Source organism: Talpa occidentalis, unplaced genomic scaffold (genome assembly GCF_014898055.3).
Source record: "Talpa occidentalis isolate TD23 unplaced genomic scaffold, MPIMG_talOcc4v2.1 talOcc4.3, whole genome shotgun sequence".
NCBI lineage: Eukaryota > Metazoa > Chordata > Mammalia > Eulipotyphla > Talpidae > Talpa > Talpa occidentalis.
This window is the reverse complement of record NW_023603184.1, coordinates 64791636-64814418: the sequence shown is the minus strand read 5'-3', so window position 1 is coordinate 64814418 and position 22783 is coordinate 64791636. Positions and strand designations below refer to the sequence as shown.

Below are 22783 nucleotides of genomic sequence, written 5' to 3'. Positions count from 1 at the left end.
ACCCTTCAGGATTCTAGAATCAACTAGCCTCTCTGAGAGTTCTGACTAGATAACACTCTGGCTAGAGGTCCCTTTGGAACTTGTGAAGGAAAAGTTGGAAAGAAACCAACGCTAGAAACCTGGCTCACTCAATGTCAGGTGTTGGAGGTGGAGGTAGAAGAGATTAACAAAGTCATTAAACTAGCTATAGAAACAAGAAATCCTTGGGCACCAACTTCTAGAGCAATTATCAGACTGCTATAGAAAATATCATGAGTTGCAGACCAGAGGTGGGAGAAAGAGACTGAGATTCACTGCAGAGAATCACTGGTCCTTACATATCAACCTAGCCATACCCTAGAAGGGATGAACCCCTCCCAGAGGAAAGAGGAAATGAAGATTGAGGACCACTGCAGAATCTCTGGTCCTTTTCAAATTCTACAGTTATTCAAAATTAACAAAAGTCAACAACTCCACAAAGGAATGAGCCCTTCCCAAAGAGAAGACTTGATCAGTGCAATTTCTGCACTGGCAAGGGACAGCAGCCCTCTGCCCACCTGTGCCTATGCAGGTGCACCTCAAAACCAACTTTCTCCCTTTGCAAAGCAGCAGAGGCAGCTCTCCTCCCAAGCTTGCCTGCCTGTGACTATGCAGATTTCTTTCAGCAGACTTGTCCCTGTCGGGAGCCTTTTGCTTGTGTTTGTGCAAGCATTCTTTACCTTTCCTTCCCTTTTATAACAAAGCTTCCCTTTTGAATATAACTAACGTCTCTTTCTTGGGCCTCCCCTGGTGGCGCAGGTGGTTGAGCACAGCACTGTGAAGCTGTCTGCAGCCTCTGCAGTGCCGGTTCGATCTTGGCTGGCTGCAGAGAAACCCACATGGCACAGCAGACCTCTGCTGTCTCGCCCGCTGCTCCCCTCAGCAGTGTATTATGGTCATTCTGCCTGTTCTGTTCCCAGCTCTGTCTCTGGTGAATCCTCTCAACCACCCGCACATCTGGCCTGTACCCCGGTTCTTGTATAAATAAAATAAATCTTTAAAAAAAAAATAACATCTCTTTCTCATGGGAAAGTTGCCTGGGAAACCCAAGAACCCAGCTCTCTGAACCCAACATCTCCACAACCAACTTCAGAACCACTACACTTCAGGTGCAGAGGTCAGCACCATCAGGCACCAAAAGTACTGTTATTTTGAAAATACTATGTACTTTGTAGAGTTGTACTTCCATGACTTACACTTGTTCTCCATGAAAATTTTTCTTCCAGAAGTGCAAACATCATCTATCTTTTGTTTCCAAATAAATGAATTTGGTTCTATTGAGTTTGTTACTGAAGTCAGGAAAAACGGCTCATGGAAAAGAAAATGTTTTTTTTTCCAGCAATGTTAACTGTAAAGTTAAAATACTAAATGAAGAAGAGAAGAAACTTTGGTACATAAGAAAACCTCCCCAAATATACAAACAATTAGTGTTATGGATGGTGGTGTGTATCACTGTGAGTCAAAAGATGGTACTGATGGCTTTAAGAGACTCTACCATCTCTGCTAGCAAACAGAGGAACAGCAAGTCTAATGGAAAACTATGGAAAAAGTACAAAATAAACAGAATGACCTGAGTCATAAAATCTTTTCAAAGAAACTAACATACAAGTCACCAAAAGATCCCCGAATTTCAGAAAAACAAATTATGATGGAAAAAATAACATTCTGTGAGGATTTTTGAATGACTACTTATTTCACTTAAAAAAAATCAAATGTTCTTATAAATATACCCTTTTATAACAAAAAAGGAAAAAGAAAAATATGAGACCTGCAGGAGAGAAACCACCACAGATTTTAGCTCAAATAGCAGAGCTTAGGATTAACTTTTTAAGTTTATTTGACAATTTCAAAAACTCACTAGTGGAATAAAGAGCTTAATACAGGTATGTAAAAAAGGAAGCCCTGTGAGGTTTTCACCAGCATGAAACGGGATTAGCTTTGTAGTTCTTATAATCTTCTTCACAGAAGAATGCAATTTCAGTTTCATTGGCTGAAAAACAGAAAAACAGAAAGGGGGGAAATTTTAATGGAAATTTTTAAATAAGTATGGAAATCTGTATTACTTTGATTTGGGACTTTAGGCCCCTCAAGTGAGAAAGATGTATTATTTGTTTGGTTTCACGTTTCACTAAATCAATAAGAAGTATAAGTTGTAATTAAAAGAATCCAGAATTCAAATAATTTAAAAGTAAAATGAAAAGTGGAAAAATTAAAAACAACAGCTAAACACACGAATCTAGTTGTCAGGAAATCATAAAATTGCTCATGTATAGTCCTCTTAACGGTCTTAGACAATAAAAATCCTTTATTTTTTTTTTAAATTTGCTACTCAGATATTGAAGGAGGAAGAAAAACTCTTTTTCCCCCTGAAATTAGCCTGTAGGTATAATAATTTAATACTTAGAGAATCAGTAGAATATTTTACAGATCACTTTACATTCTCCCTCATGACCCATCAAAATATGTGTCTGAAGAAGTTAATTTTTGCCCGCTTATGATTAATTCATGAGGCTTCAACAATATGCAAAGTGAAAGACACAAATTGGCTTCTACCGCAATACCTTCAAATACCTCTAATTATTCACAGGGGATACTGCGCAGCTAAAGGACCCACAAAGGTTCAGAGCAGTCACAATTCTTTCAACCTAGCAGGTCAAGGACTCTGTCTTCTAAAACAATAAGTCAGCAACATTATTAATTCAGACTGGAGACAAATCTGATGGAAAGCCTTCCAATTATTAAACATGCAATTCTTTAAGGTGTTGCGCCAACAAGTTCCACATTCGTTTTTTAAATTAAACCAGAAGTTAATACAGTCTGCTTAGCTTTTACAGAAAGAGCAAAAGGGCCTTCAAAATCTTGACAAGAAAACAGACAAGATTATTTGTAATGAATACTGAGCACTCAATTAACATATCCTCTAAAAACAGACAAGTAACACTCTTCAAGCCGAATAAAAAAGGATAATAAGGAAGGATGGCGAGGATTACCAGGGTCTCTTCTGTTTAGAACTCTCATCTCATCATTAGAATTTATCACAAAAGAATGAAATTAAAGAGCTTAGCGTGACATTTCATTAAAAATGGTTTTGCTGGTTTTAAGACTATCAAATTTAATGTTTCTCAATCAAAAGCTGCCCATGCTCATTAGAGAAAATCCAGAAATGGTGAAAGAAAATGAAATCACCCATAGTCACAGGTCCTCATCCCAGTCCTACATCTTCAGGTTGAAAGGAAGATGACTCTTGATGAAAATATTACAAACTCCTGTCACAATGAGCCCAGGGGGCAGAATTGGGGGACTGTGACACTGCAGAGAAACCGGGAGTCAATGAGAGGCTGTAAATAAGAGTATTCTGGGCAAATGGTAAATTAATGAACTTACAGCTAAATTTTACAAGAAAACAGCACTCAAAAGAATGGGTAAGAGGCTCTGTATTCACAATCAGCAAAATGTTGAAAAGGGGGCTTTAAAAAATTCAATATTCAAAGATAAGATATTTTGAGATCTTGCCTCCAGGGGTTTCCTTTTTGAAAGGGAAAAAAGCCCAAAGGTAGACCTATATAATTTGCAAATGATTCTAATCATCCTTCTAATGGAAAATGAGCAAAAGCACCCCTGTCTTTAATAATCACAGAGGAAGGTTTTATCTACAATGTGCTATTTACATACAGTACTTTACCCAGTGCTTTGCCCACACAGCACTTTGCTCAATACATGCTAACTGTAATTACAATTTTCACTTCCTGCAGTACATTTATCTGTACCCCTTTTGAGAAACTAATACATCGCACAGCTCTTCAGTATGGTAATAATAAGTTCAGAATAAGCTGATGTAAAGAAAGAACTGACAAAGCATTTTTGTTTTGACATGTAGGTTCTCTTGGGTCTAATTAACTTATAGATTAATCTATTATTTATATAAAGTATTTATACTATCTCTCATAATACAGGCTCAAGTGGAGATCATCTCAGGTAATGATTTTATTTTCAGATGAAGGCTTTTCTTTTTCTCAGGAAAATTAATTAGACTGACAAATGGATTAAACTCAAATATTTTAATTTGATAAATACATTTTCACCCTTAGCAAACTGGAAAACAACACACAAATTAAGTTAGCTACTCCGAACTTTCTAAAGTAAAATATAAAATGGATTCTAAACCTTAGTGATGTGATCCTCAAACAGAAAAGGAATATATGGTTTTTTTAAAATCTATTCTATTCTGTTGAAAATGTTTGAAAGATTCCATGCACTTGCACTGTAAATTTATTTGCCAATTAAAGTGAAAATGAATTATAAACGATTTTTGAGGACCTCTACATTATCACCCTTTCCACCATTATCCCTTAAATTCTTGCTTCCCAAATTCTATTTTAAATGGATCTGGAAGAACCCTCAAGAAGTCTACTGTGTGCCAGTCCCCTAGGGCATCTGATTTTAAATTAAATGTGCTGCAGGCGGCAGTGCACTCGGGTGCATAGTGCCTTGGCATGTGAATCTGAAATGAATGTGCAATCTAAAATCCAATAAATATATTGCCAGTTCATCCCTTCGTCTCACTATCAAATGAAATTCAAGTAAGAACCCTCCAAGTACATTTGTGGATCATTTTAATTTTGCCTTTCAAGTTTAATGAAATGAACATAAGCCAGGACATTCAAACTTTGGATATAAGATTAATACTTTTATAACGTTTCTACACTGGAGATACACACACACACACATCCCTTTCTCAGGAAAATAATAATACTGGCTTTAAATAAAAGAACAAAAACCTATTTTAAATATAAAAGCTCAAGAAAGACTAAATCCAATGTATTTATACTCCTCAACCAGTTTATCTCAATAAACTCATGAGTATTTATTGCATAATTTCTAAGTCACTAACATCACACTATTGGACACCCAAAGTAGAAGGCATAACAACTTTGAGAAGAGATTGAGATACATACACTGATAATTAATAATTGGCCAGGTAATTAATGAGTAGGGCAGGCTGTAGTATGATAATGATTGCAGGTTATTGGCAAAAAAATACATATACAGGAAGGACAGGATGTAGTTTTGATAGCAATTTGAGATCACGAAGACAAAGCTTCACAATCTCTCCTGCTCTAGGAGACTATCCTATCCTTCCAGGTTTATAAAACCCTAGTGTAAAAATAATTCAAAACCATGCTCACAACTAAGTTATCTTTTTAATGTTCACCAAAAGAGGCCAGCAATCCAACAGAGTTCCTTAACTACTGTGCCTTTTATTTCACATTTGCTTCAGTATTTTAAAATATTTTATATTTGTTCCTGTTTACATCAGCTGGCAGAAAATATTTCAAACTAGTTTGAAGAAAACAGAAAGTAAAAAAAAAAAATCTGACCTTTGATGGACCAGACACATGCCTATGATTTCCACAACAGTGAGCGGAGGATAAAAAGAGAAAAATCATTTTTCCCCTTGCTCTGGAATCCCAAATTCCCAGGGCCTAGTACTCTGCTGAGAACCAGACTCTGGCTGTTAACATGAAGAACAGCCACCTGAACATGCTGTCAAGGAGGAAGACAAATATGCCCTAAGATATCACTACCCAGCACAGAATGGGAGAGGGACCGAAACCTTAAGGAACCACAAATCAAACAGGATCCTAATGAAGAAGTGAGACCCAAAACGTCCCACAATATCACCTGTACATATGAGAGAACCAAAAGGTGCTGGGCACGAAGATGGGGCTCTGGTTGTGGGCAGACGACACAAGTGACTTAGGAAATGAAAACAGATCACAAGGGAATTTGGGATTATTACAGGGTCTGGCTGGATGTGAACTCTTCTTTCAGATAAACACCTAGGTTTGGCCCATTGGATCTTGTTTTCAGTTATTTCCAATGAAACACAATAGGTTTTAGAAGAGTTACCCTGCACGCTTTCTTGCCTAAGCCAGAGAGGAAGATTTCAAAAGATAATAGTAGTAGAATGTAGCAAAGCAAAAGAGGAAATATCACGCCCAAAATACTTACATGCAAACGTGCTAGTTGGGGAACTAGTCCTTAAAACTACAATTGTTAATAACAAGGTAAAGTCTTGTTATAAATAACAATTCTAGGTAAAGGCTTCCTCTTCTGCCCACAAAGCAAAGCTTTTTACTTATGTATTTTAGCACTAACTCCACAAGCAAAAACTTCCCCTGACGTCAGGCATAGAATATACAATTGGGATCTGCAATGCAGATAAAAGGCCAGAGTGGGACCTGGAGAATTTCTCTGCGAAAAAAGAAATCTTCAAGCAGGTTTGTTCCCCTAATTTCCCCCCTCACAGTCTTTCTTCCCCTTTCATGTATTTTGCAGAAAAGTCATAATGATAAATTTGTTATATTGGCTTTATTCCCATGGCAACTGACTGTGATAGCAGACTGACAGCCCTACAGGAAGATCATGTGGTAAAAAGGGAGAGTGACAACTTAGAATTTTTCTCTTAAACCTCTTAAAAACCTAACTAGAGACAGCACCAAGGGAGGGAAAATTCCCTGGAAAAATCACACACTTCAAGTGTCATTTTTACAACTAGACTCCTACTTAGAATTTTTTGTTGCTCTCCAGAGACCAGCACCTCCCTCCCCATGTACAACCGTGGCTTTTCTCCTGAGCACAGCAACATTGCTCTAGGCAATAGGAAGAACATGTGGGAGATGAAATCACTCCCCGCAGGTACTAAAGTCACCCCGACCAGGCTACCATTTTGCCAGGGCCGGAGGGCAGCTTGAAGTTCTTATACCACCTCCAAACTAGTGGGAAACCCATAAAGTACATCCGACTCTGATCAAAGACCTACAGCCTTTAAATAAGAATGACTTATATTACGTAAGTCTGAAATTAATGACAAGCCAAAAACTGGGTCTTCTGATAAATGCAAAACATTTCCTGTCTTTTCCAAAATGGCTTCCAAATAAGTGTTTTAAAAGTGATTATTTGCATTGCTCCAGATGCTTTTCTATACAGTCTTTACATCATTTAATCTTTATGACAACACTCAAAATAGGTTTATTTCTATTTTGTTTTTTTACAGAAATCAACACAGAAACTCAGAGAGGCTAAATGGTTTTATAGAAGCTCAGAAAGCAAGTAAAATGCAAAACCTTTGCCCAAACCAATTTTTTACAATTTTAGAAGTTTATTCTTTAAAAGTGGTTCCTTAATTTACAAGGAAGACTTGTAAACTATAAGCAAAACAATTTAAGGGCAATTAGATAATATGGAGAAGAAAGGGAAAAAAACAACTACTGGCAATGCCCCCCCACCCCCAAGAAGCCATTTCTATAATCTGGGTCTATGATCTTTTCTCCATTACACATCGAGACATGTAAATATATACACTTTTAAACAATAATGGTATCACACAATGTATTCTATATCGTCAATAAATAAGGCTCTACAGTAGTGATTCACAAACAAGGAAAGTGAGAGAGAGCCCCCCTGGAGACCTACCACAACCGCATGGGAGTCACCGAGCAGAGGAAGTTTACTCCTGCTGGGTAGGGAACAGGCAGAGAGTGACCTTTGAGAAAGTCGTTCCGGTCGACCTACACAAATGTCAGATGGAGTATACAGCCCCTATGGCATTACAAGAGAGAATGCACTTCTAACACTCCCCTGGCTACTACCACGTTTCTTCATGTCCGCTGGCCTTATAATTACTGCTCTTCCCAGGTCACCCTGACAGTATGTGGCAGAATGAAGCTGTGAACCCAAGCAGCCTGGCTCCAGTCTCTAAGTCTTAATCACCTAGACTAGTGTCACATAAACAGTACCTATTTTCACATGCTTGCTAGCTATTCTATCAGTAGAATATTTTGTTTTTCCTTTTCATAGGAAGCTGTCTAAACTCAGTTAATAACTTTTTATTTGTCATATGTTGCAAAAGTGTTCTTTTTTGCTTATAAGCATGCTTCTTCCTTTATATCTGTTTACATTTTTCGGGTTTTATGTAGTCAGATCCATTACTTCTCCCTGCTTTATGGCTTCTGCCTTCAAGATAATGCTCTTCTCTTTCCCAAGATTATGAGACTACTGAGCCACATTTTAATTTTTAACATGCTTACATTATAACATTTATCTATCTAGGATATATTTTGGAATTAAAACTGAGATAAGGATTTAAATTTTATTTTCCCAAATGCTTTGGCAATGGGCCAAATTCATTCTGGCTAATTCATTCTTTCCCCACTTGTTTGAGATGTCAAAACTTTATCATATTGTCAATCTTATTTCTTTCTTATTTTGCTTTTGGATTTTTTCAGTCTTTTCCATGGAGCTATCTGCCAATTCCCATATCAATACTGGACAGTTATATTTATTATAGCTTTATGCTTTAACAAGGCTAACTTCTTACTGCCATTGTGTCTCAATAAAAGGTGTCACCTGCTATAATAACATAATAACATTTGGATAAATAAAATTCAAATTTAAAAATGCCTTTTCAAATAATAACAATCAATATTCATAGTATGGAAAGACACAAAATCTAGCCAGTAGTGCAGACCCAGAAAACAAGTCTAAGATTTCACAACCTTCTATTTAAAATCTTATTTAATTGGAAGATTAGTCAGGAACCCACTTTAGCTACATGTACCATTCAAAAGTGAATTCCTAAAATATGTGCCTACAATTACTCAATAGGACACCTATCAAAAAAATGTAAGGTTTCCTATCATGGACCTCAGAGTTCTCCTTAACCAGCATCTAAGTAATTATAACGTAAGTGAGACCTGTGCTGTTTCATTAGCGTCAAAGGTAATGTCAGAGGCATGCCTTCAACTGTTCACAGAGCTCTTAAAATCGTCAGTCCTATTGCAAGAGCAGCTCTAAGTGTACATATAAGTAGAATTAGAGTGACATCTAATGGTCACAAAGCATGTCACGTAGCATTTCTTTAAAACAGAACAGCACGCATATTCCAGGTTGAAAGGCTAAATCGGCAATTTTCAACTGCACACACAAAGCTCCTATTTGAAATTCCATGACTTGGTCGGCCCTGAGCAATCTGGATGACTATCGTAAACCACGCTGCATGTTATACAAACAACATCTCACTTCATTATTCCACATTAGTTCTATCAGGTCCATTTCTCTCAAACCATCAGTTCAAATGATTTTGATAAGGGTAAGTAGGTTATTAAGTAAGTAATAACCTGTCAATCACTTAAAATAACCCTCAGCAGAATTCTGAGCATACCTTCCGAGAAGAACTATTTGCATTCTGAACATTTGGAGAGCAGATATCTGCTGCCCTCAGTCAAATGATCTGAATGTATATCACTCTCAGCCTTCTCCTCTGAATAATTATCAGGCAGTGTAAAGAGCACCAAGGGTAGCATTCCTTTGCGGTGGGTTATGATAATCTCATCAGACAGGCCTCACACACCAGCCAGGAGACAAGAGCTCCCTCCAGCACCACACAGCCTTTCCTCACCAATTCCAGCAGCTTTGAGGGTGCTCTCTTCTTTTAACAGGAGTCTGTCATCATCCTCCAAACTCATCACAAGCTCATTTGTCTAGAAAGAAAGAAAATTTGCATTTTATCAGTATTCAAATGCGTTTCATATTTTGTAAGATTTCTTGAAGACATAAAACTGTACTTTGGGTCAGGACATTAAGTCCTAAGTCACATACTACTTTCATTAAGGAAAGGAGAGACGTGAACAGTCAGGACCTAGTAAATGCACACATGAGGCAGAACACTGGGGACACAGTGCTTTAGCAAATAGAGAACTCCGGAGCTCGACTCAGGTCAAATTCAGGCCCCAACAGCACCCAGGTGTGTGTTCTCAACAAACCCTTCCTTAGATTCATTTCCTCATCTATAATAGAGGGGAAAGAATGCCTCTGCTCTGTTGCTGCATGGTGAGGATGAAACAAGGTGAGGCATCTAAACCCCAGTGTTGGCTGTGCAGCAAGCACTCCCTGTATTAACTTTTAACCCTTGTGTCATCTTCCCACCAGCCTCAACTTGTCATCTTCTCTCCCACCCTCACTGTAATTCAGGAGGAAGAAGAAAGGTTAGGGAAAAGGGCCGGGGCGCCTGGAACTGAGGTTTGAGCTCTGGCTAATTGGACTTTTGAGAGAAGCAAGCTTACCTCATAAGGCCACATATCTAAAATCCTGGCCACTGTTAATAAACACTTGGGTCACATGTGATACTAACTATAACATTTCTCTGTGGGATTTGAACTGGGAATATATTCTCTCCAATGATGTTTACAAATCAGAAATACAGGAGAAAATTTTATGTTGGTATCTGCTCCTAACTAGTAAATAGAGGTGACTGCTAGTTGGGCCCACCCCACACCATGCCACTTGTCAACAAGAACACAGCTATTTACCAACGTATCCTATATTCCTAGGATAAGGCTCAGAGGAGAGTCAACAGAAAGGCCTTTCAACACCCAAAACAGATGCCCAGAAGTCATGCTCCACAGCTCATGACTTCATTGACTGGGAGCACAGGTGCTTGGACTCCAGTGCAGATTAAAATGGGGAAAAGACAAACCCAATTAAACAAAATAATTTTAGAATAGGCAATGCATATTCATGATAAAAAATTCTCCAAGTCTATCTGGATAGAGAGTGAAAAGTCTTCTCCCAACCCCTATCCATCCTCCAGAGAACTTGTACTAATTCCAGGGTATCCTTCCAGAGACTGTCTCTGTCCATATACATGCAGGCAGAGATATAAACTTTTTCCACACACGAAAAGCACATTATGTGCTGTGTTCTAACATCTTAATTTCATCTCTTAAAATATAACTTAAATCCATTCTAAATCAGCAAGAGCTACCTTAAACTTCATCAAAACTGCAGAAAAGGGGCCTTCCTGGTGGCACAGGGGTTAAAGTCTCACCGCTATCAAGCAATCACCAGCCACTGCAGCATGAGTTTGATCCCCAGTCATGGAGCTAACACATATGGCAAGCAGACCTCTCCTGTTTTGGCTGCCAGCTGCTCCCCTCAGTAGTATATTTCAGTATATCCACTTGTTCTGCTCCCCACTCTGCCTCTGGTGAACCCTCTCACCCCCTATAACTCTGGCCTACACCCCAGTTCTTGTATGCATAAATAAAATAAAAATATAAATCTTAAAAAAAAAACTAGTGAGAAATTCCATTGAAGGGTCTCTCTCTCACACACACACACATTTTTTGATAGACATTTCAATCTCTGTTGATGGACATTTAGGTTGTTCCCAACATCTTATAACCATAAACAATCCTGCAATGAATACCCTTGTGTGTGTAATTTAACATACTGTACAAATTTTATCTGAAAGATAAATACCAGAAGTAGAATTGTTGGATCAAGGATTAAGTGTAATTTTTATTTTGCAAGTTGTCAATCATACACAATCTGTTTCATCTCTGTCCTTAACTGGTAGTTTTATTTATTTTGGAATAAAGACAAAGTTATAGATCCCACTTAATTGTTTCTAGATATCTACCCAGTTATCCCAATACCATTTATTGAATCTGCCATATTTTCTCCATAAATTTGAAATGCCATATTTATTACATACTAAATTCTTCTACACATTTTGGTCATTTTTCAGACTTTCATTTCTGTGCCATTGAACTAACAGTTTAGCTGACAGTACCACACTTTAATTACCACAGTTTTATAATGTCTTAATATGCGAGAGCTAGTAATTCCCATTTCTCTGTGATTATTCTTCATTATTTTTTGCATTTTTTTAAGGATTTATTTATTTATTTATACAAGAACCGGGGTACAGGCCAGATGTGCAGGAGGGTGAGAGGATTCACCAGAGTTAGAGTGGGGAGCAGAACAGGCAGACTGATGAAATACACTGCTGAGGGGAGCAGCGGGTGAGATAAGAGAGGTCTGCCGGGCCATGTGGGACCCTAGCCTGCCGGCGGGGATCAAACCAGCACTGCAGAGGCTGTGGACAGCATCACAGCACGGTGCTCAACTGCCTGCGCCACCAGGGGAGGCCCTGCATATTAGTTTTATATGCTACAGTTCATACACACACATACATGCATATATACACGACTACAGTGGGCACTAAATACATAAATCAAGAGAAAACTGGCACATGTTCATGTTGTTGCCTCTTTCCATTCAAAATATCCTAAGTATTTCTGTTTCAGTCTTATTTTAGAACTCTTTTCACAGTTTATTTTTTTGTAAAATTGAGGCAGAATTTTACATGAATAAAATGCTGAACATTAAGGATTTAGTTCAGTAAGTCTCAACTGAATGTCCCTGCTAATATTTTAAAGATTTCTTCTTAGAGATTGTGCATATTTCTTATAAAGTCCAGGATATGACTTCTTTCTTTCATAAACTTTTAGCAGGTTTATCTATTATGAGTTTGGTATCCAAACTCACAAACTGGAATTATTCTAACTTTACAAATAACCTAGTCATTATAGTCTACAACACACACACGCACACACACTTTCTTGAAAACGAATCATAGTTATTATTTGCACTACACTATTATTGATTGATTGGTTCAACAAACATTAACATTAACACACACCTCATCTCATAGAAGGCTCTGGTGGGAAGGTATCAACAGCTTTTTTAGTGTGGTGAGAGGAGGAAACATCTGTGAACACCTGATAACTATAATTCAAAAAGTCTCTAGTTTCTAACTTAGAAATTTGAGGAATGGGAAACACATCTTTTGTGAACAAGTTCTCTAAGAGATAGGCTATTGATAAGTCTCACCTTCTGGCTAAGGAAGGAGACTAAAATTACAGCGGCACTGAAAACCAAGCTGCTGGATAAGCACTGCTCAGAGATGAAGAAACTGTGTGGGAGTAGAATAAGGCACAAATGAGGATAAGCAGGTGAAAATTTTCTGAAGTTTTAAAAGTATATCTGTAAAACTATATTGACACCTTTCCTTATAAAGTTGAAGAGGAAACTTAAGAATCATTCATTCTGTTTGACTAGAATGGTTTAGATGAAAGTTGTAAAGTCAGAATCCAAAAATACTCTAAATGACTTAATTTGCCTTGGGAATCTTTCCATAAACAAACGAAATGTTCAATGGAAAAATAAGCTCTAATTTTACAACTCTAAAAAGCCAGGATGGAACAATTGTTTTAAATATAAGAAATAATTCTTAGATATTTCCAACTATAGGAGGAAAATTCCATGATTTCTTTAATGTCATAATACTTATTATTTGAATACTATGAACAAGGTCTTCATCAGGATAAAGAAATAATTTACTAGTTATTCCTTCTAGAAAACAAGAGTATTTGACAAGTTCAACAATGAAAAATGTGTCACATTTTATTTTATGAACTTTTCAAAGAACTTATTTTTCATTTTAACTTTATTTTATATTTGTTTTCCCCTTCTACAAAAGACCAAGTTTCCTGTTGTCCACATTTAGGAACAAAGTTGAAATAAATACTCCTGGCCCAGAGAAGAGAAAAAAGATGGAGTCTGTCGTCAGATATAGCAGAGGAATATTCTAGCATCCATACAAAGTGCAGATTTCACATCACATCCCAGACACATCCAAGCATTTGAAAAATATGTATACACAATCCTTGGAATAAAAAAAAATTAATACTCAGAAAATAATAACAAAAATTCTTTAAAAGAAAAGAGAAACAGGGTCTCCCTGGTGGTGCAGGCGGTTGAACACAGCACTGTGAAGCTGTCCACAGCCTCTGCAGCACGGGTTCGATCCAGGCCAGCTGGTGAGAATCCCACATGGCGCAGCAGACCTCTCCTGTCTCGCCTACTGCTCCCCTCAGTAGTGTATTTCAGTAGATCTGCCTGTTCTGCTCCCCACTCTGTCCCTGAGGAATCCTCTCACCCTCCCACACCTATGGCCTACACCTCAGTTCTTATATGCATAAATAAATGAACCTTTAAAGAAAAACAGAGTCAAGTCATAATAAGCGCATGATTTTTATCTGTTTTTGGATCTTCTCTTATTGGAACAGAATTTAGAAGGGCAAAGATACTGGATTTCCAGATAGTAGTGGTTTTCTTTATATGTAACCTGATTACCAAGTTTTAAACTTACCTTATGTCAAATATTTGCTTGATATAGAATATGGATGCTTTTTCAATTAGCACTTTTTTTAAAAGCATCTACTACTAATAGGAATGTGACTTAAAAGACTATTTACCCTTTAATGGAAAAGTAAGATACCTACCTACAAAATAAAAATGCTATTATAACAGAAAATATTTTATAAATATATATGTTCTCTTATTCACTAAGTCAACCAACAACATAGATTATATGTCATTTATATAACAATACATTTGAAACGTACCTTTGATTTATGTGCTTGATGAATAATCTTTAGTTTATCTGAAAAAAAAAAAAAGTTGTATTTTTACAAAGATTATTCTATAACTTCACTTCAAACTATAAAAGTGAGATAGAAGAGTGACTATGAAATTGAGAGATTTAAATTCTTTGCATATGACCAGGTTCATTTGAAAAAACAGTATGGAGGCCTCCCTGGTGGCACAGAGGTTGAGTGCTGGGCTGTGAAGCTGCCCGCAGCCTCTGCAGCGCCGGTTCGATCCCCGGCAGCCGGCAAGGGTCCCACATGGCACGCAGACCTCTCCTGCCGCCCACTGCTCCCCTCAGCAGTGTCCTCCGTCTGTCTGCCTGTTCTGCTCCCCTGGTGAATTCTCTTACCCTCCCGCGCTTCTGACTGTACCCAGTGCTTGTATAAATAAATAAATAAATCTTTAAAAAAATAAAAAAAAAACCAGTATGCACTAAAAGAAAAATTAGTTTTGCAAGTATTCAACTTAAAGTTCACTATATAAAGATACTGTAAAATCTTTGATCTTTGATACATACAACTTGTGTGTCTACATAACCTAAAGTCAATTCAACACAATTTCACTCACATTACTCTATTCTGATATTTTGGAATTAATAAACCAAGGAGGAGCAAATAATGTAAAAAAAAAAAAAAGTTTGTCTTAAATTAAGACAAACATTAACAAAATAAGCTGCAAAAAAAGTCTATTGATCTCTCAGAGCAGATAGAATGATAGGGCAAATGATCATACTGACCATTCATCACTGTTAAAAAACAAAAATCATCTGAATAAATTTGAGATCTAATTGACTTTATTAAATGATTAATGAACCTGGAAACATCCCATCTAGTAAGCAGGCAGTGAGGAGTTGTAAAAAATGGAAGATTTTTATAGGCAGGAAGAAAGTGGAACAAGGTAATTAAGCTATAACAAAGAAAGATTATTTCAGGCAAGATTACCTTCCCATAGAGGGCCTTATCAGGCGTAATACCTCTCTAGTGCTGACCCAGAAATTCTAGACTGTTGGTTTAAAATTCCACTCCTAGGAGGGGTTGAAACTGCAATTAAGTTAGGTTAGGTGACTTGAAGCTTAACACAACTGACTCTACTTGGGGCATGCTGTTTTCTTTTTAATCCCACTCTCTGAATTCAAACACTATCAAGGATCATTATTATCTGAGCAAAGCTGCTACTGCCCCCAGAACACCAATATCTGCCTCCTAGTTTTCAAACATTATACAGCATCATGCCCCCTCATCTGCTTTAGTAGTCATTCCCTGGCTCCTTAAGCTGTTCATGCTGAAGACAGTCTACAGCATCCTGTTCCACAATGGATAAAATTCTAACTGCAGCAATCAGCCTTTAACAGGTTTAAATACAGAAATTTCTAGCACTTCAATTAAGTTTTCTCTAACAATAAATGCAATATGATTACAGCCATTCTTATATGGGAATAAACACTTTTTTTAATTTAAATATTTTATTTTATATAATTCTTACATCTTTTTTCATCTTTGCACAATGTATGCATTTTCATTTTGGTTGTATTCCCCATACAATTACACCTCCCCCCTTATTTTGACTCTAGTCCTTCCTTTCCCCGCTCCACACCCCCCCCCCCCGTGTCTCTGGTTTATAGTTGCTTGTTGATTTTGATTTTTACTTTGTATTGATTACTCTTTTTCCTGGTCTCTTATTTAGGTTTTCTAAATTCCTGCTATGAGCGAGACCATCTGGTATTTTTCTTTTTCTTTCTGACTTATTTTGCTGAGCATTAATGGGAATAAACTCTTAACCTTCCACTAAAATTCATTTTTACCAATCATGCTGGTTTGAGCCAATGAGTAAAATGAATGAATCTACTTAAAAAGCAGGTTTTGATTTTATTATAATAATAATAATACTATAGTAGAATAGGTGACTATAGAGTTAAGAACTGAATTATCCATTATTTAAAATAGTTAACTTTCAGTTATCTATTATAATTTTTAATACAAGACCAGCCTAATCCCAGGACTGAAGGGGGCTGGTAAGGCAGTGCAGGGCACCATATCTAGCATAGGATTCTGCACACAAAGCCTAGGCTGCATGTACACACTATATGACTAATGATGTTTTCTTAAAATTAAAACTCTTGCTTAAACTGAGATTCCTGCCCTAATGATGCCCAAAGGAGTGCCAGACATTGACACCACTGGATGTACCAGGGTCAAGATAACCAGGAGGCTGATGACAAGTTCTGGGGCTGAACGTCAACTGTGATAGGCTGTTCTGATGGGCTGTTTGCTTATGACTGTTTTTGTTTAACCCACTATAAAAAGGCCAGCTCAAGAGAGGTGGCAGAACAGTTTCTTCAGGGTGTTATGCCCGCTGTTCTCTCAGGTCAATGGCCAGTGATATGAAAAAGAAAAGTACTTACAGGTTCAGTTCCTGCCTCTGCTCACTGACTTTTGGTAGTGATAGGTAGCAGAACCCAAACCTATTCTCTGGTAACAGGACTATAATATATGCTGTTAAGAAATAAATCTGACCTAGTTTAGCATACTAGGAATACACATATGCCACAATTGTTAAAATTAAGTTTAAAATACACACAGAAAAATAGCAAATTTAACTTTTGAATATCTATTATTCTGGGTTACTAATTATATTTTTTTCTCATTAATAATAAACATCAGGTTATTATTGCAGACAAGTTAGAGAAGCCAATAGTAGTAATTTTTTAATAAACAGACCTTGCCTAAAGTCTTTAACCTGCACCACTATGCTTGATCTTATATATTAATCACATTCTATAGATTTTGCTAATATTTTAGAGTTATCTTTGTTCAAATACGTTCTACAAAGTCATGTAAGCCAAATAAGAAAGCCACAAATTTAGCAGAAAAGGAAATGCTTTGAGCAGAAATTTTATCAGCTTTTTCTTTCCAACTTTGGTAGCGGGTAAAAAAGGAGAGAGCACAAGGTGGCAAAAGGCGTATTCATGTCTCTTTGTTGAATGAAAATCTCCTTCACCTGTTTTTACTTCTGAAAAAAATCATTAACAGAAAAAACATCTGTGGGTATTTTTTCCTTAATGGAAATTCCTTAAGAAAGTAATCTCAGGGCCTCCCCGGTGGCGCAGTGGTTGAGCGCTGGGTTGCGAAGCTGCCCGCAGCCTCTGCAGCGCCGGTTTGATCCCTGGCTGCTCCCCGGCCACCAGAGGAGGGTCCCACATGGTGCGCAGACCTCTCCTGCTGCCCGCTGCTCCCCTCAGCAGTGACTTCGGTCCTTCTGCCTGCTCTGCTCCCCGCTCTGGCTCTGGTGAATCCTCTCACCCTCCTGCGCTTCTGACTACCCAGTGCTTGTATGTATAAATAAATAAATAAATCTTAAAAAAAAAAAAAAAGGTAATCTCATAAAAATGAAAACATATTTGTGGAGCTTAATGTGTTCATACATGCATTATCTAATCTAATCTCAACAAAGCCTTATGAAACAAAGAGAATTAGTAAACCCACACTACACAGTAACCAACATTTATTGCATACATGGCAGAGGAATACTCCCCACCCCCAAATATATCTGTTTGGCAGAAATATTACTTCATAAATGGGCATCCAGTCTGAAGGCTGGATGAAGGCTGTCCTATAGTTAAGAAACATTTACAGAAAAAAGAAAGTCTCCCTTTATGTTTCCCTCATGTAAAGGGAAGACAAATCTCTAACTGTTATCAGTAGGGAAGGCAGCAATTTAACTCTGCATAAAGGTCAACTTGCCCTCATTGCCAGGTCTTCCTTGTGATCTTCCATGACTGCCAATCCCTACCCACCACTGTCCTTTGTCTCAGCCGATATTATTTAAGATGGTGACAGAAGACATTTTGGTGAGAGACTCAGTTTGACTGGGTTTCTCCCATGTGTACAGTATAGGTGGTATACATGTTATTATGGATAGTATTATACAAGCTCTTTTTGCTTTTTTCTCTTCTCAATCTGACTGATACTTATTTGGTTACTTGCCAGCCTAGAAGAAACTACAGGGGTTAGGGAGAAATTTCCTCTCTGCCCCTAAATACATACAATGTTTATGTCTCAAAAATAAGACAACATCTGTTTGGGAATACACAGCGTGGTTAAGGAAATCAATAATAGATGTAGATGACAATTAAATGAGAGGCTCTGAAAAATCCCAGACTCACAGTGGGCTAGCAAAGTGGCCCTTTGCCCAAGGGCACAGAGATATGCAATTTAACTCAACTGGCAAACTGCAACCTGACTGTGCCTTTTTCACTCCCCAACTCCCTAAGTATTTTGTTCTCACTGAGCAATATAACAATACTGGAGGAAAACAAAAGATGAAAAAGTAACACTTCCGGCCTTTCTTGTTGAACACAGCAGCACATTTTTAATGTGCTGCACAGCACATTAGGTTATCAAACTCAGATAACCTATCCTAGTGGTTCTCTGCTATCTTAACAGATAAACGTATTCATTGTTTCCTGTCAGTTCATCTCACTTAAAAAAAACTAGGACCAAAAGGTGGCCATGAAGTGAAATAATACAAAAGGTCCATTATCTGCCAGTGTGATGATTAGCAGTCAGCTACTTTGATGCGTTTATTATCTAAAATTTATCTGTTAAAATAAGTTACATGCAACTTATGTTTGTATACACAGTGACCATGCCAAAAAGGAAACCAAGGGTAACTATTCTAACTTGAAATCTATCTGTAGATTGGTCCAAGTTTAAGGTTTTATCCTAAAACATTATGCTTTGAAAGCCATGAAATACAGACATTAAATATTTACTTAATCATGCTTTTTATACCTTTCTCTTTGTCATAAATATTGACATTGTAATAACCCTGACTGATGGAGTGGTGGGGGCAATGAAGATGTGAGATCAATTAAATACAGACTGATTAAAAAGTAATCATTTCTTATGTCTCATAGACATGCAAAAGGAAGGACAGATAAAAACCTGGAGGTGAAGAAAGCCCCTCCTAAATCAAAACTAAGAGATGGTCCTGATAACATACCTCTGAAAAGTGGTATAAGGATAGATGCCAATTTTAAGACACCTTGAAATGCTTATGGACTCCATGCCCATAGCCTTGAAGCCTTCTGCAAGGTCTGACAGAGCTGCTGGGGACTCTCTGTGAAGAGGCATCTCCCCTCCTATGCAGATGGGTGGCTGCCAGGAGCTCACTCCTTCTCTACCAGTTTCCTGAACTTTGTCAGGAGGCTCATTACCTTCCCCCTTTTACTGCCAACTGAATTATTTGCTTATATTATTATAATGTGGATTTCCCTCTAGTAGATTCTTATTGTGGCTATACTCATTTGTTTTTGTTTTTAAAGATTTATTTATTTATGCATACAAGAACTGGGGTATAGACCAGAGATGCAGGGGGTGAGAGGATTTACCAGAGACAGAGTGGGGAACAGAACAGGCAGACTACCTGAAATATACTGCTAAGGGGAACAGTGGGCGAGACAGGAGAGGTCTGCTGTGCCATGTAGGCAGCTCCCTGGCCTGTGCTGCAGAGACTGCGGATAGCTTCATAGTGCTGTGCTTAACCCCTTGCGCCACAAGGGAGGGCCAATGTTTATATGCATTTGGCTTGAGTCCTAGGTGAAACCTTCCTGCTTCATGAAAATTAGCAAACTTAGAGATCCCGAACTTAATAAGACATTCTTATTCAATATTTAGGATGCAAATTCTTTAAGTCCAATAAATCTAAGCACTTTCCTCTCAGTGCTGACAAGTTCTTTATTACCCCTCATGACCTTATAATTAATCACTGGATATTAAAATGCATACACACGGTGAAGAGTGTGATTTCAAAGTATTTTAGGTCATAAGTTGCTCCACCAAATGACAACAGAATTAAAAGCCTCTCCAAAAAAAAATGATCTAAGGTAATAAAAAATTTATATTTTAAAATGTCTGTACAATTAACAGAAATATTTATTAGGTACATCATAACTTTCAAGTAAAGTCTCAAATTCAAAGTCTGGCTAGTGTCATTATTTGCATAACTATACCATATTTATACTGATTAATGAACCCAGTTTCTTGCCTTACTACCACATTTTTAAATCAACAAAATATATAAACCCCCACTATATAACATGTTCAGGCTACTAGTATTTAATCATTTTTCCTTTTTTGGCCCCAAAATCCCATTACTTTAAAAACATAGTAGGATTCCTGTATTTCTAAATAAACTTCCAAACTGTTTTTGGAGAGTAAGCTCATTTTGAAAAGCAAATTTATATTTACAGCAACATAAAACTAATGTGAAATTTTATTAATATATAAAAGAATAAGAAAAATAGGTTACCATATTTATAATTTCTGAATGGCGGTGGCAGGTTGTTCCTTACAGGTATATCTGTAAGAAAAACATTATTTTTATTACAAAATATTCAAATAGACACAGTATATATGCTAGTCTTTTGTTTCTATTCTCCCATGCATCCAGACTAAACTACTTTGAAAAAATTGATAGGTTCACCTAAAATAACAGTACATTTGATAAAATGTTGAGCTGTTATTAGTCAAACTGAAAATTCTATGACACTATTCAGTGAATTGGTATTTTGTTAAATACAGTGTCATCTGTGTACACATGAAATATACAGTAAACATGTATGAAACATTATTTTCTATATATTTGAGGTTATTTTGCATATGAATCAGAACCAGTTGATGATCTTTGGTACTTCAGTAGTGGAAACCAATGACCTAGAACAGTCTTATTCTCATCAAAATTCAGAGAGCCTACAATATAATTCCTCTAATTCAGCAAACAAAACAAAACAAACTACAGTAAATATATTTTTAAAACAGTGTTCCAAACACCAGTATTAGTTTTAATTAATAGTATCTGATGCTGCAACTCCCACTATAGAGGGCAATTTGGTGACATGTATCAAAATTACATATGCATATATCCTCTGCCCCATACCCCCGGTCTACACCCCATTTGACCCTGCTCAACCAACTGTACCCTAGGATCTGTACATTAGATAATATATACATTACACCTGAGTTAAAATAATTGATGCTTATTCTACATGTTTTATCAAATATTGATGATCAGAACACTTTCGTAATTAAAACAGGTAGAAACCATCCAGGACATATCAAAAGGAAAATGAATATCATGCCTTCTATATATTTTTTAAAATTTATTTATTTATACATACAAGAATTGGGGTATAGGCCAGAGGTGTGGGAGGTAAGAGGGTTCACCAGAGACAGAGTAGGAAACAGAACAGTAGATTGAGTGAAATACACTGCTAAGGGGAGCACTGGGCAAGAGAGGGGAGACCTGCTGTGCCATGGGGTCAGCTTCCTGGCCAGGGATCAAACTGCAGAGGCTACAGACAGCTTGATAGTGCTGAGACTTAACCACTTGCACCACCACAGAGGCCCACCATGTCTTCTGTATTTTAAAGTCAAAATGATAAACTAGCACCAGTGAGTCTGGTCGACCACAATGACCAACAGCTCTCATGACTTCCCCGCTGTGCTGGCCACCTCCTTGGCATAATTCCATAGGGCCCTCTGTGTGCCCAGCTGGGGAACACATTTAGCTACACTACACTCACTTATTAGCCACCCTCCAAATACATATGTCATTACAAGCAAATCTAGACCTAAAACTTTTTAATAAAAAAAAACGGGGGGCAGGGGAGAAGCTTAAATAATCACTGAGAAGGGCACACACACAACTAAGTGAGCCCTGGGGATATAATGTTCTTCACTGATGCCAAGGCCCAGACCAAAACCTAGCACAGCAGCTGGCTTAGAGCCCAGGCTGATAGCCTTCCAAAGTACTTTCATAGGATTGTTAATAATGTAATAGGCAACTATTTTTTTCAAAGTACTAATAAAAACTAATGGTAAAGATATCTCATACCTTGCTTTAGAAATAATATAAATTCCTTCACAGTTTGGCCCAAATTAACTCCATGATATACTACAGGTTTGAAATTGCGATGCTCAAATGAACGAATGAGGCGAACAGTAATGGTCACTTCCTCGGAAGCCATGTGAAGAAATTCCTGTGGCCAAGAACACAAAAATAGTCTAAATCACATCAACTCACAAAGATCTACAAACCTGCATTTCTGCCTTCAGCCTCTGGCATCCAGCCCACCCCTCCCACACTATCTAGTTAGCAACGGAGTCCCCAAACCCAGACCAGATTCCTGGGTAACCATTAGGGTTCCTAGGTTATTTCCACTTATCCAACCACGATGATGAACAGAAAACTGCCAATACAGAAGGTGAACATGAGTAACAACAGGGTGTGTGAACACGCAAGGGGAGAAACGTGGTTGCCAAATAGACACATGACATGCATAGTGATTTGAATGTGGTAGGGCAGTGGCCTCCTCACTTGGCCCTGAGACAAGGTTTGTTCATGTTAGAGTCAACTCTCAGGAGGT

General features: G+C 37.6%; 1 protein-coding gene across 8 annotated transcripts in view; it reads right to left on the bottom strand.

The window, feature by feature from the left end:
• Positions 1–1698: 1698 nt before the first annotated feature.
• Positions 1699–22783, bottom strand: part of CUNH2orf76 (chromosome unknown C2orf76 homolog) — a 66188-nt gene continuing 45103 nt past the window's right edge. For all 8 annotated transcript variants that reach the window (XM_037523241.1, XM_054699633.1, XM_037523242.2 and 5 more), the window contains 5 exons: positions 22252–22396; positions 20668–20718; positions 14334–14371; positions 9479–9560; positions 1699–2008 (listed from right to left, as the gene is read on the bottom strand). In XM_037523241.1, the coding sequence (XP_037379138.1) occupies positions 1932–2008; positions 9479–9560; positions 14334–14371; positions 20668–20718; positions 22252–22384 (381 nt within the window). In that variant the 5' untranslated portion in view covers positions 22385–22396 and the 3' untranslated portion in view covers positions 1699–1931. The remainder of the gene's footprint in view (positions 2009–9478; positions 9561–14333; positions 14372–20667; positions 20719–22251; positions 22397–22783) is intronic.